The sequence below is a fragment of the Pleurodeles waltl genome, chromosome 2_2 (assembly GCF_031143425.1).
Source record: "Pleurodeles waltl isolate 20211129_DDA chromosome 2_2, aPleWal1.hap1.20221129, whole genome shotgun sequence".
NCBI lineage: Eukaryota > Metazoa > Chordata > Amphibia > Caudata > Salamandridae > Pleurodeles > Pleurodeles waltl.
Window position 1 is genome coordinate 802,237,533 of NC_090439.1, and position 15,629 is coordinate 802,253,161.

At 43.6% G+C, this 15,629-nt stretch overlaps 1 protein-coding gene across 1 annotated transcript in view; it reads left to right on the top strand.

The window, feature by feature from the left end:
• The window catches only part of LRRCC1 (leucine rich repeat and coiled-coil centrosomal protein 1), a 297,998-nt gene that overhangs the window by 131,939 nt on the left and 150,430 nt on the right, over positions 1 to 15,629 (top strand). Inside the window, exon 13 of the mRNA XM_069220424.1 lies at positions 9,259 to 9,444. Within this exon, the coding sequence (XP_069076525.1) occupies positions 9,259 to 9,444 (186 nt within the window). The remainder of the gene's footprint in view (positions 1 to 9,258; positions 9,445 to 15,629) is intronic.

A 15,629-nucleotide genomic window follows, 5' to 3' on the forward strand; every position in this document is an offset into this window, starting at 1 on the left:
CTGGGACTCTGCTAACCAAGCCCCAGCACCAGTGTTCTTTCCCTAAACTGTACCTTTGGCTCCACAATTGACACAACCCTGGCAGTCAGGCAAGTCCCTTGTAACTGGTACCCCTGGTACCAAGGGCCCTGATGCCAGGGAAGGTTTCTAAGGGCTGCAGCATGTCTTATGCCTCCATAGGGACCCCTCACTCAGCACATGCACACTACCTCACAGCCTGTCTGTGCTGGTGGGGAGAAAATGACTAAGTCGACATGGCACTCCCCTCAGAGTGCCATGCCAACCTCACACTGCCTGTGGCATAGGTAAGTCACCCCTCTAGCAGGCCTTACAGCCCTACGGCAGGGTGCACTATACCACAGGTGAGGGCATATGTGCATGAGCACTATGCCCCTACAGTGTCAAGCAAAACCTTAGACATTGTAAGTGCATGGTAGCCATAAGAGTATACGGTCTGGGAGTTTGTCAGACACGAACTCCACAGTTCTATAATGGCTACACTGAAAACTGGGAAGTTAACTTCTCAGCACAATAAATGCACACTGATGCCAGTGTGCAATTTATTGTAACATACACCCAGAGGGCATCTTAGAGATGCCCCATGAATACCTACCTGACTTCTAGTGTAGGCTGACCAGTTTCTGCCAGCCTGCCACACACCAGGCATGTTGCTGGCCACATGGGGAGAGTGCCTTTGTCACTCTGTGGCCAAGAACAAAGCCTGTACTGGGTGGAGGTGCTTCTCACCTCCCCCTGCAGGAACTGTAACACCTGGCGTGAGCCTCAAAGGCTCACCCCTTTTGTTACAGTGCCCCAGGGCATCCCAGCTAGTGGAGATGCCCGCCCCTCTGGCCACTTCCCCCACTTTTGGTGGTAAGGCTGGAGGAGATAATGAGAAAAACAAGGAGGAGTCACCCACCAGTCAGGACAGTCCCTAAGGTGTCCTGAGCTGAGGTGACCCCTGCCGTGAGAAATCCTCCATCTTGAGTTTGGAGGATTCCCCCAATAGGATTTGGGATGTGCCCCACAGGGAGGAGGCAAAAAGAGGGTGTAGCCACCCTCAAGGACAGTAGCCATTGGCTACTGCCCACCCAGACCTAAACACCCCCCTAAATTCAGTATTTAGGGGCTCCCCAGATCCCAGGAAATCAGATTCCTGCAACCTGAAGAAACAAGAAGGACTGCTGACCTACGAGCCTGCAGAGAAGGAGGAAGACGACAACTGCTTTGGCCCCTGCCCTACCGGCCTGTCTCCAACTTCGAAAACCTGCTCCAGCGACACATCCGACAGGGACCAGCGACCTCTGAAGCCTCAGAGGACTGCCCTGGACTACAGGGCCAAGAAACTCCTGTGAACAGCGGCCCTGTTCAAAACCAGCGACTTCTTTGCAACAAAGAAGCAACTTCCAAGAACATCACGTTTTCCGCCAGAAGCGTGAGACTCTACACTCTGTACCTGATGCCCCCGGCTCGACCTGCAGAAAACCAACCCCTGAGGGAGGACTCCCGAACGACTGCGAGCCGTGAGTAACCAGAGATGACCTCCCTGATCCCCCACACCGACGGCTGCAGAGAGAATTCAGAGGCTCCCCCTGACCGTGACTGCCTGTAACAATGGACCCAACGCCTGGAACCAACCCTGTACCCGCAGCCCCCAGGACCTGAAGGAACCGAACTTCGACGCAGGAGTGACCCCCAGACGACCCTCTGCCTTGCCCAGGTGGTGGCTGTCCCGAGAAGCCCCCGTGCCTGCCTGCACCGCTAGAGTGACCCCGGGGTCCCTCCATTAAAACCTACACAAAACCCGACGCCTGCTTTGCACACTGCACCCGGCCGCCCCTGTGCCGCTGAGAGTGTGTTTTGTGTGCCTACTTGTGTCCCCCCCAGTGTTCTCCAAAACCCCCCTGGTCTGCCCCCGAGGACGCGGGTACTTACGTGCTGGCAGACTGGAGCCGGAGCACCCCTGTTCTCCATAGGCGCCTATGTGTTTTGGGCACCTCTTTGACCTCTGCACCTGACCGGCCCAGAGCTGCTGGTGTGGTAACTTTGGGGTTGCCTTGAACCCCCAACGGTGGGCTGCCTATGCCTCAGGACTGAGACTTGTAAGTGTTTTACTTACCTCCTAATCTAACCTTTACTTACCTGCCCCAGGAACTGTTGATTTTGCAGTGTCCACTTTGAAAATAGCTTATTGCCATTTTTACAAAGACTGTACATGATATTGTTTTCATTCAAAGTTCCAAAAGTATCTAAGTGAAGTACCTTACATTTAAAGTATTAACTGTAAATCTTGAACCTGTGGTTTTTAAAATAAACTAAGAAAATATATTTTTCAATATCAAAACCTATTGGCCTGGAGTAAGACTTTGAGTGTGTGTTCCTCATTTATTGCCTGTGTGTGTACAACAAATGCTTAACACTGCTCTCTGATAAGCCTACTGCTCGACCACACTACCACAAAATAGAGCATTAGAATTATCAACTTTTGCCACTATCTTACCTCTAAGGGGAACCCTTGGACTCTGTCACACTATTTCTTACTTTGAAATAGTATGTACAGAGCCAACTTCCTACAGGCACTTATTAAGTTGCATCAATTAGTGCTTGATCCCTGCTCCACACAGAGAAATGGAAATGATGCCGGGCATGCCTTGAGGCCCTGCCCTGGCAGTTCGGGCTGGAGTTTTCCCATGGGGAACAGGATCAACACTGATTTGGATATGGCTGGGTCCAAACTGGGGTGGCACGGTGAGCAAAAGAACGATGGCATATCTGTGACTGGGGGTTAGTGTTTGTATTGTTCAGCACTCCGTCCATCATCCTTTTGCGTTGCTAAAGTTGCCCTGAATGGGAAAAGTATGCCCAGACATGGGTCCCTTGCTCACTGTGCCACTGGACTCAAGCTAGTCTGATTGATGAAGGGTGATACTCTGAAACCAGTTCCAGGATGCTTGTATTCAGTCCAGGGAGGATCTGGCCTGGCAGTTCGGGCTGGATTGTTCCCATGAGGAACAGGGTCAAGACTAATTTTGCATATGGCTGGGTCCAAACTGGGGTGGCATGGTGTGCAAAAGAACAATGGATTAAACCCAGATAAGTGACTTGGGGTGAGTGTTTGCATTGTTCAGCACCCCGTCCATCATCCTTTTGTGTTGCTAAATATTGATGAATTACGAGGCTGTGAAGAAGAGTGCTGTGCAAACCAACAAATGGTGAATGACAGGCGGGCTCCAAGTCCTTTACAGAACACAACAGAGTCTTGCCACCTAGACGCATGCGCTGGCGCATGCACTCGCAGGCTCGACCCTAAAAGGGAACAATGCTCCGGTGTAAAAGTTTAATACAGTTGACTTCCTGTACTTCAAGACGAAAGTGTTTTACATTTTAGAATTGCAAATGTATGCCTGCTATATTTATGTTACCTGTTTTTAAATGTAAATGCAGATACGCAGTAAAATATACACGTGCACTCACAACTGTTTGCTTTGTTCCCTTTGCACAAAGAGTCTTCTGTTTTCTGACCCGGATTAGTTCACTTGAAAACAAATGATGATGTTGTGTGGTTCGAAAGTATGGAACAAATGGTAGTGGAGAAGGGTAACGCAAAGAATGAAATAAACTTGCAGTACTCACTCACAGGAAGCAGGAGAATGGAAGGGGATTGCAAAGAGCATTGATTACATGGGCAGCAGAGTGGACATGACCCTGAGATTCCTCATTCTACAGTGTGAGCTCTCCCACCTCTAAAGACCAGCAACATGCCCGCTCTGTAGGAATGTAACATTATTTTAACATTAGAAAAAGAGAAAAAACAAACAATTATTGTAAACAGTAAAATTGAAACATACTTTTATCACTATTTTATGTTGAATTACAGCTAAGGTTACTCACATTCTCTGGAGGTTAAAAGACATGTTATTCTTTTACCAAATAAACACAAAAAAACTTTCTCAGAGGGGTCCAGCTGCAGTTTTTTCTAGATAGAATTGGCAGTCCTGAGAGATCTAGAGCATATATAAACTTTTGTGAAGGTTGTAGCCTTATAGGCTATCTCGGCTTTCAGCCTAAAAATAAACCTGTTTATCGAAGGCTCCAGGAGCCTCCTTCACATGTTTGAGGCTACTGTGTAAGTGGCCTCACAGTCAACTCTGTTTTCCATCTCCAATGAGCTATGAATTTTAGATCACATATGAGTCTTCACACACCAATGTTTTTTTTTTTTATATTTTTTTTTTTACTTGAAATTGTTAGCAAATCTTTGCTTGTTCATGTTTACTCGATGCCTTTAAGATCTTTAAGTTAAGTGAAGTGACTTTTTGCTATTTTCACCTCAGCCTTTTTTCTTTGCCACTACAAAAGCAGTCGCTCTGCAGCAGTTAAAAAAAATAGAGGGCACCAAAATAGGATCCTGGTTTTCTAAAAGATTGAACCGAAGCCTGATTTGGTCATAATAAGATGCAGACATGCCTCATCCCGAGAGGCTACTGCTCCGCCAGAGTGAGAAAGAATTAAAGAAATTCTTCCTTTGATCAAGAAAGATCAGAGGTATTTCTTACACATGGTTCTATCTCTTCACTGGCTTTTGAAAATACCGATCCTCGGGATGTGGGTCGGGGCGAACCACCTATCCTAGTTAGGAAATATGCAGTTGTGCCAGTTCCATCTCATCAGAAAGACCAAGGTTCTCAGAGGTTCCCAAAAAATAAATAAATAGAAAAAAAAAAGCAATACAGACCGAAATTAGACCTGCGGTTTGTGAACCAGATTAGAAAGACTGAACATTTCTGAACCCTCGCCTTGCATCAAATCTCTCTGCATATGCAGTACAACTAATAGATGTGTTCAGCACATCAGCTAGATGATTATTTTCATAATGTAGCGGGGAAGCACCTAAGAGAATAAATACACACTTCTGCCATTAGCCCTAAAGTTATCTTCTAATATGTTCTCAAAATGTATCGCAGCGGGGAAGCACCAAAGAAAATAAATACACAGTTCTGCCATTTGCCCTAAAGTTAGCTGTGTTCTCAAAATGTATGGCAGTAGTAGCAGCCCACCTGCCCTATCCTTACCTGGATGACTGGCTGCTAAATCCTACAGTTACGCAATGTTGAGACACAATTTTGTAACACCTTACAGCTACTGCACAAACTGAGACTTATGATCATCTAATAAAACTTCATCTCAATACCAATCTTAAACTTTTTATTGACCTCATACAAACGAGTGTTTTCTACGAAGAAGACAGTGTTGTCTGTTTCGGACTAAAATCATCTGCTGAGTAACACCTCCAACCCAACAGCCAGAGAACTTTCTTCCCTTCTAGGCTATGTGTAATCCTGTATTACAGTGTCCCAAATACAAATTTCCACATGATGCCCCTGAAACAATACATAGAAGTCCTAGAGGACCAGTGGGGTCAGAAGAGGAACAAATTGGGAAAACAAGCTAACGGTAACCTCTTAAGGAAGACAATCTCTAGCATGGTGATACAAGAGACAAAATTGACTCCTTTTTCAAAAGGAGCTTCTGTCAGAAGTTGTAGTGACAAATGCTTCGCTGTTAGTTGATCGAGAGCTCATCTAGAACATCTGACTATTAACGGACAGCCAAGTTAGACTTGTGGTACGTTAATTATTTGGAATGGGGCCCGTTCTACTTAGCCCTCAATGTTTTTCTGCCATCCCTGAAGAAATCAGCAATCCAAATGCAAACAGGCAATACCATCATCATGCATTACCTGAACAGGCAAGGTGGCACCAGGTTGAGACCCCTTTCCATGGAAGCGCAAACAATCTGGTTCTGGGTCCCAGCGAGGAAACTGATGCTACAGTGGTGCACATTTCAGGAACGATGAATCAGCAAGCAGACTTTCTTGGTTGCTATTACAAAGAGTCTCACAAATCAGTCTTGCACAACAAAGTTGCAAACAACATCTTCAAAGAGTGGGGAAAATTGTAAACTGACTTTTTTGTAAAGATGAAAAGAAGAAAATACCAAGAAATCGTATCCATACAATCAGAATTGGGCTATTTAGCAATGTCCTTCTGATCAGTTGGTCAAGACCCTTTCTTTACGCTTTTGCCCGGATCCCACTCATTCTTTCAGTAATATTGAAACTGTGGAGTTCTTCAGTGACAATGATATTGCTAGTGCTGAACTGGCTGAGGTAGTGGTGGTGCCCGGACCTTCCACAGCTGTCCATGGAGCCTCAAGGAAGATTTTTGCGCAAACCAGATCTGACCAGATTTAGATTTCAAGGGAAAATTCAACACCCAACCTAACCTTCTTTGAATTTGACAGCATGGTTTCTGAGTTCAGAGACTATGGTCATTTACTTTTTCCATTGGCTTGTCTGAACATCTTAAAAGAAGCAAAATGTACTTCTGCCAGAATATGATATGCTTGAAATGGAACACAGATGATCAAACACCACTGCAAACAACTGTAGCCAAATGGAAACTGAGCCAGGACAATACAGATAGGAGCACATTCAAATCCGCCCTGAGACGCTACAACCAAATGACTAGCCTACAAAACATGCTGCTTTGGCAGACCGCATTATTGCTGGCAAAGAACTCTTCACCATTGCGAAGGATTTCACTTCACTGGCGGCTGGCTCCAACTCAATTGCACCCTTGCAGTATCTCTGCAACAGTCTCTCTCAATCCTTCAACAACAAAAAAATCCTCACTATTTATAGAAACTTTAACTCTCACAAGACCGGACAGACCTCACCAAATACCTCCCAATCTTTACCAACGAACCAATGCTAACCACATGGTCTGTCATGGCCCAGAAGAAACCGCCACCACTATGCAGTCCATCCATTCGGGTGCCACATAAGATCCCAGCTTTCACCACACCTAGTCCAGAGGACTGCAACCCATTAGCACCATGCACCAACCCATTCTGACTTCCTCTACCTCTTCTGCGACCTTCCCAGACACTTGGGCCAGATGTATCAAAGGGTTTTACCCATTCTCTGTCTATGGGAAAATGGATTCGTACATATGGCCCTTAGAAACATTCAACTGTCCTTCCATTGCTGAAGAAACCTTCAGCGGATCTCTCAACATTCGCCAACTACAGACCAGTCTCCCTGCTACCATTTCCAGCCAAGGTCTTATAGAAAATTGTCAACAGACACCTCACCGAACACATCAACACTACTCAGTCTGGTTTCAGAACCGACCACAGCACACAAACTTGCCTCATCGCTGCCATAGATGACCTCCACATGACTCTAGACACAGGAGGCACAGCAGCCCTCATCCTTCTAGGCTTCTCTGCTACATTTGACATGGTCTCCCACCCCATCCTCACCCAATGCCTACACGATGCAGATAGATAGCTTCCAGACTCTAAACAGGAAGCCCTGCCTCTAAATCAATAAAAATGGAAGAAAATTACGACTTCAGATTTTGCTTTGGTCTTAGTTTTATTAAAATGCCTGTGAATCAAAATAAGAGCCAGGGGATCCCCCAGAATCTAGTACTAGTCTGAACACTCATTTATACCCAGGTACAGAAACCACTAGAATAGGTTATGTCTATGGAGTTTCACTACAGTACATCATGTATAGGGGTGAGCTCATGGAATTGAGTGCAGATGACTTTCAGGAAATAACAACATTATCTATAATCTTCAAACATTTCCCGTTTAAAGTTGCCATGGGCATAAAAAGGGACAGTCATGGTTTACATAAGTCAAGTAGTTAAATTTAATAATACTTTGAATGTCACAATCACTCCTTTTTGCTTTCTCCTATTGTGAAATCCAGTAAACCTGAAAGAGGCAATGTTTACTTCCTGAGGGCAAAGAGTAGGGGATTTCCAGCCCTTTCTTTATATAAATTGTGGATTATTACAGCTACACAGAGACAGGGGCTTCAAAGGAGCAGCAGCCATTTGTTTAAATAGTGCCTTCAGAGACAGGAAGAAGGCTTTGAAGTAGAGCACAACAGTTGTGAGCCTAGGTCGTCAGTTAATCATTTGAAATATAATGCTAAAGGACAAGAATTAACTTTGTTAGCTCCCCTGTATAAATGCAAAAACAGCAGTGAAGAGAAGTTTTCAAAGGGAAATAAACATTAGTTTGCATGCAGTGCATTGTGTAAAATGGAAGCACTTGTAATTATTTCTATATTACATGGTATTTTACCTATTCTGGGTTGATTTAGCCCAGTAGCTTTGCTAGCCTTGTGCATATAAAGACACATGAGCCTACTCTTGCATCTTGTGACTTTTGAAATGAAGCAAGTTGTGTGTGGGAAAAGAAAAATTAATGTTCCTTCATCTATTTGTAATTCTAAGGCACTATAGTTTTGTGTCCGTTTCTTCCTCTTACTACCCTAATAATAACCTGTTTTAAGTAGCACCATGTATCATACTTCTGTTGTCTGTTACTGGTTCAGTGCATGAACGTATCCAATAAATGCAGATATTTATGTTTTACGTCTTAGTATATTGAATATACTGCACTAGGCATTAGACGTAGATGTATTAGACCCAGGCCATTGAAGCCATTGCATGGGCTTGTTCTCTATTTCCCTTAATTTTATTAATAACGTGTTTTAGGTAGCACTTCATCCTCCACTTGTTCCGTTGTAAATGCTGTAAATAATTAACATTAGTATTGCCTAATTAATGATGTCTAATTTACTGTCCATTATTGGAACATATGATTTTCAAATAATGCATTTTTATGGGTTAGTACTGTTCTCACTGACCTATCTTCATGGACAAATAAATAGAACCTTTGAAATAGGATGAATATATTGCTAAAGGCAATTGGTACATTAGCATCCTGTTTACTCTCCAAATGCTGGCCTGTTACTGCTACACTATTAAATGTTTGTAGTTGCTTTAATTTAAAAAAAAATATAGATAGGTTTTTGAAAAGGCCAGTATTTGCCAAAACGTATTGGTGCTAGTGCCTAGAAACAGCTTTAGGGCATGCATTTACGTGCATGCATTACCTCATTAAAAACTGGAAGTTTTTGCTTTCCCAGTCCTAGTTTCTCAGAACAGTTTTACCAGTCTGGGCTGATGTAGGATTTGTTTATTGGCTACTTTAAACTATTTTTTACCCACTCATATCGATAATAATAATAATCATGCAGCATCAAATAAAATAACATGGTCATTACTTATAAGAAGGTAAATTATAGTTTTATGTATTTATTTGTGGTAAACATTTTTGAAAACAGATGCAGCCAAAAAAGACTTTTGTGCTTTATTTTTCATTAACCCGAAGGTTAAGGATGGTTTTGAAAGTGTCACAACTGATCTGACAGAACACAAGAGTGCCCTTCTTCAGTCTAAGCAAAGAGAAAAGCAGTCGTCTACTTTAATCCAAGAGCTAACTTTGATGGTGAAAGAACAAAAGACAAGGATAGCAGAAATAACAAAATCAAAGGAAGAGGCAGTATCTGATTTAAAGGTATGACTTGTTATTACTTCTGTTTTCTATTAAGGCTGATTGTTGGTATTAAAACAGTGCAGATAGAAAGCCCTCCACCCAATCCAATTTTTTCAGTTGCTCTCAGCATCTTGTGTTTTGACTTATGCCTTGGCTGCAGCCTTCTCCATAGGTGCCATTCACCTCTGATCTTTCATGAAGGGCAAACTATTTTCATTTTCAGAATCCAGTGACTGACACCTTGAGTTAACCGTCTGTGCAGTGTGCTTGCATAGAGGTTACGTTTTCAGTAGTTGAGAGAAAGGCATTTTCCAACCGACACCTAAAACATAACAAAAACATGTTTTTCTGAAATCTCATATAAACAGCCTGCTGTGGGATATATTCCAAACTTGTAAACTTAATTTAAACCTTAAATACATAACTTTTGATAGGAAAGGACTCGCAAGACCAAATTCACAGTGTCCTGGTAATCTGAGTTGCAACTACCAGCAGTGAAGTTAATTTCCAATAACAAATCAAACTTATATCGATATGGAAGAACAAAATATATTATGCCTGAGTGTAGTTTAATGATTTTACAAATTCACACGTTTGTTTGTTGTCACACACCATTCACATCTTATGCTATATGGCATTCCATCTGCTATTTTAGAGCACTGACCATAAAATAGACAAGAGAGGAACTGCGATATGGAGCTGCAAAGAAGTGTACTTGTCTTCAGAAATGTGAGCATTATTAAGAGTATTTAGAGCAATTAATTAAACATGATTATCTCCAGATGTTTTACTCATTGTTCCACCTACTAAAGTAGCACTGTGTAACATACCTCCGGTCCTACCCACATAGCCTGTGCGTGTAGTTTAAAATGCCACCTCAGCCTGGCAAGATATACATTTTGCCAGGCCTAAACCTTCTTTTTAATACTTAAGTCACCCTTAATGTAGCACCTAAATACCCATGGGATAGGCTGCATGGTATTTAAAAAGTAGGACATGCATATTTAAAGTTGTGCATGTCAGGGCTGTGAAAAACATACAAAGTTGCTTTTCACTGTGGGAAGGCTGGCCCTCCCATAGGAAAACACTGGGTTACAGTACAAAAATGTATAAAGCTTCACTTTAGTTTGGGAGCAGCTAGAGCAACCGTTCGTGGTTTCTTTTTAATAATAATTTATGATCCAGCTTGATGGGCAAGTCGAATTTTAGAAAGTTCACTTTTAGAAAATTGTCATTTTTCTGTCTAAGCCAAATATGCCTTTCTGCCAGTATATAAAGGATCACCTGACTATTAATGGCTCTCTTCTGGTGTTGTATATTGATCCCAAAGAGTAGACTTGGGTGTGGAAAGAAATGTTTCTTCCTTTAGCAGAATGACCTGTTGGAGGTTGTGCCCAGCTCCCCCTTGAGTTTCAAATGTGCCTACCCTGTCACTGGCAGATGTAGCTTTTGTTTTTCTAGTCAGCTGGGCTCCACACCTAGTTCGGAGGAAGAGTTGTCTGAGAACTGGTTTGTAATGACCACAAGGGAGATTTGCTCATTATCATAGCCACACCTGTGGGTGGCCATGTGGAGCTCAGAAGCAAAAGAAGAGTCCTGCTCTGTTGGATTTAGGTAGAGAAACGGTATTGTGGGGTAGCCTACAGTAAAGCACACAGTGTTGCAAAAGTGGGTATGTCACCCCTGGGAATGTTTACCCCTTTGGTTAAGGAGTGGCCAGGAGTTTCCCCTACCTATGGGCTGGCACTGGCCATAAAGGTGTAATCCCCAGTACCCCACTCAGAGCACTCCTGGACTTGTGAAGAATCAGCAGGACAGTCCAGCTGTTCAAAAAACAAACCTGAAGGAACACTTTACCTATTTGCCTTGAACCCAGCATGAGAGAAGTGAATCCGGGGGTCAGTTAGCTAATCCCCGGTTTGAGCTACATGGACACAAGCTTCCAGTGGCCTTACCTTTAACTTCCCAGCTGACTAGTTCCAACTGGACCTGCCCTGGACTCTACAGCAGCCTCTGCTGGAGTGAGTCTTGACCCCAATTGCTGTCCCCAAATGTCCTGGCCCTTCTTAGCGTACGAGCAATCTTTCCATATCCAAGGGCCTCATCATTAAATGTGCCCGGTCTTTAGCTGCTTTAACACTGCACTCGGCAAATACTGATATCACTGGGTGCTGTGTTTAAAGGGTTTGACAATATTGTGCCTTCTCATGTCTCCGCCTTAGAATGGGAGATCAGATAACACTGTAATGCAAGGAGTATCTCCCCCCCAACCCCCACCCCACAGTACTGAAGTGAGAAACTGAGAACAAAGCATACACCCAGTACAGATTATGCAAAGTAAAAATTGTGGGGGAAAATACCCAAATAGTGTTATGCTAAATCTCTCGTACTTCTCATTTATACACAAATTTCTGTTTCTATGCAGTTTCACTACCATGGCTGCCCCTCATGCCCTGGGATTCCGGTAAGGTGACACAGTGGACACCAAGTTTCCGATCATCTTGACCCTGCCAGCATGGTCATTCTTTGGGGGCACTGAAAGACATTTGGCTGGCTGTGTATATGATCATTGCAGAACGTTCCCCTATAAACAGTAGTCAAGTGGGTTAAAATGTTGCTTCAGGGATAGGATTACAAAATGCTTATTATATGGGTCAAAGCTGACAAAACTTAGTGGGTTAATGTGCATGCTGCAGACAACAGGAAGTAATTGGTAAGTCAGAGATGTCTGACTTCATTACGTAGCTAAGTGGATTACTGTGTCTCATGCAGGGAGCCTGTGTGTAACCTCTATGTTTCGGGTGTCAGATTTTAGTCAGGTGCTTCGATGGGTTAAAGTGCCTGTTGCAGAAATAAACGTGGGAGCTATAGATTACAGGTTTCAAGACCCGCCATGGCCATCTTAGCCTTTTATCCTCCCAACTGTGATAATATTTGGTGGGAACACTGGGTATTGTCAGTGCTTTGACTGTGCAGGCTTTCACAGTAGATACTGTGTTATATATACAAGTGCTGCATTGTCAAAGTCAAGCAGGGGAGTCCCTTCCCTGTCACAGCTCAAAATTCAGCTCTGCTTCACTGCAGCACCCAGCCAAATTCTGCTGTCACAGGGACATGCAGGCACTGCCGTGTTTGATTGTGTGGTGTGACGACCCCATGAAGCGTCAACCATCACTTCAACGGGCAGTCAGGCAGCTTGGTCATTGTTATGTTATGTTACAGAGGGCGACGCTGAAACAATCGGCCATGTTGGACAATGGCAGTTAGATCTGCTGCTAGATCTGCTGCTACCGCTACTACTGTCTTTTGGTAACTGAAGAATAGGTGCTATAGTTCCAAAATATACAGTATACCATACGCATCCAAACTCATGTGCCATACCGTACCATTACGCACCATGCCGGGCCATACACAACCTAATGTGAGAAACACGGTTCCGTATAACATAAACTTGGAGCATAATACAGTATAGCATGGCATAGCACAATACAACGTGTGTGTCCTGTGGCCTGGAATTCCGCAGAGTAAATCTCTGCGAGTTCCACCCACTCCTACCTGAAACCTGGAACTTAGAAACATTTTTGCCAACATTTTGCTCTGAAAACGATAGGGGACTAGAACCAACCAGGTCTAACCAGCCAAGTAGACATGAATAGAGTGCTTTTCCACTGGGCTAGAGATTCTCTAGCTTCTAGACTCTGTTTTCTTCTCCCCAGCAACAAATCCAATCCAGTGGGCCTTTGCAGAGAAGGTGTCTGGCCGCAGGGTCCCTGTTTGGCTATAGCCTGTAGCCGTGCCCTGCAGGAAGAATCCAAATTCCAAATATGTAGACATATCCACTGGACAGCAACGGACCTTCTCTGGGTGCAAAATTCTGATCACTCTCGCTTGTAGCTTCCCCACCAAAAGTCAACAGCTTCACTGAGACCTCATTCTGCAGCCATCTGACAAGAGCCCTCTTCGGCCACAGCCTGCTGTCTTGCCCTGTTATAGGATTTTTGACGTCCATTCCAGAGCCTACTTCCAAATGTACAACTGTTCACCGGGATGAACTTGGTCCCTATATCCGACGCACTCCATCGCAGTCGGTCTTAACTTTTGACTTTGTCCCAGTCAAGCGCAACCAGATGACTTTGGTTGGCACTTAATGCTATTTTGAACTTTACAGATTCATAACTCTTTTGGTGTCACTTTATTTATTATAATATTCTATATTTTTTGTAAATTGGTTTGAGATTTGTCTTGTGTTTTCAGTTTATTACTGTTTGAGTTCTGCATAAGTACGTTACACATTGCCTATAACTTATGCCTGATTGTGTGCCAAGTTACCAGTAAGCGCAGGTTTATTTTGTAGTTCATCCTAAAAAAGATTGTGATTTTTATTTGAGGTGGGTTCTGACCCCCTTTAACTAAAACTAAAATTTCTTAAAATACCCAAGGAGTTCTATTTACAGAGAAGGTTTTTAAACAGTCACTAATAATTTCCAGACTTAATTGAACCCTGGATTAGTCAAATAGAAGCAAATGATAGCAAAGGAGCTGCATGAATTATATTTTCTAAATACTGTGGCCCAGTTCTTTGTGACAAAGTGAGAAGTACTCTAGGACAAGCAGGAAGTTTCCTCCAGAAACGGTTTTCTTCAGCCTGCAGAGATCCTACACTGACTTTACCCCAGTCTTTGGCTCTGTAGATAACCACAGACACACTGTTATAAATTATTTTAGTAGTGTTGAATAGCTTATTGCCCATCTTTGAGACACATTAGATATGGCTTCACTTGGTTTATGTATTGGAGTCTGAGATTACAAATTGTACCACCTAATCAAAGCAAACTCGTAAGTTGAAGATGCAAGGAACGTTTCTGGAAAACTTGCCAGTCACCTCATACTTTCTTGTTTTAGTTGATGTAGGACCAAAGGTTAGCATATATCGTTTGTAGTTGATAATCCGATCTAAATTGTCTGCTAAATCTGCATAAGAGCCTGTAAAACACTTTCAACAATTAGCTGTACAAGATAATAAAACAACAAAATCAGCTTATAACAGTAAAGGGATAGGTGTTCCATCTAGTCTAGATATTGGTACATTTACTAGATTTTTCTAGAAATACACAGGTTGGCTTTCTAGAGCCCCGGCCAAAAGGACTTGGGGCCTGATATAGATCTTGGCGGTAACAGCCCCACCTTCAACTTTTTGACTGGAAACCTGTCCGCTGAAGTGACGGTCCGCCCGCCATATTTACATGTTGGTGGTCCGATAGACGAAAGGTTACATTCGAACTGCCATCTCCGCCAATAAATATCACCCGCGTTGATGGCGGGAGAGGGAAAAGGGGATGCCGGCGGGACCCCAGCCACCCTTCCTGCTGTGCAGATTTGGATGTGCCTCACTGCCCAAAAAAAAAAAGTGGCAGTCCGACCTCCACTTCTGAGTTAGCGATTTTGGAGGTGGGGGTGAAAACTCAACTTTTTTCCACATTCCACCCAAGTCTTTGGACACTCCTGGACAACACCTGCCGTCACTGCTGCCACTGTGCCAAGGAGAAAACACCCCCCCCTCCTGTCACCAGACTCGAAGGTAGGGACGATGCATTGCCAGGGAACGTTGGGTAGGCACTGCACAGGATGACGGGGACCACTGCCGACATATACAATGTTTTTTAAATTACTGTGACATGCTTATGTCGGGGGCACGAGTAGGGCAGGCACGGATGGGGACATACTAGTACATAACATATCACACACATGCACAAACGTCATAATGGTGACAGTTTTCATTGCCAATTGAATGCTGCTACCACAATGATGGTGCATTCACACCTGTTAACTGTGTCCATGTATTCACCTTGCCAGGGGACCTGTTATGTTGTGCTGTGAGTTGTGTGTGTTAGTCAGTATGGGTATATGCATATGCGGTGTGATTGGCTGGGTGAGGGAGCTGGTGTGGGTGCTGGGGTTGTCAGTATTTGTGTTGACTGCATTTGGTGGTGATGTGTTGTTGCTTGCAACATTCAGGTGTGTGGTTGTTGTGATGTGTGTAGTTGTGCATGTGTTTTTTTTAGATGAATGTACTTATGTTGGTTGCTGTGGTAGTGTCGTGTGGGTGCAGTGTCAATGGTGAATGTTTGTTTTGTCATGGATCTTTGGCAATGTGTGTTTGCGACATGCATCTGTTGGTGGAATGGCAATGGATAATGGTGTGTATG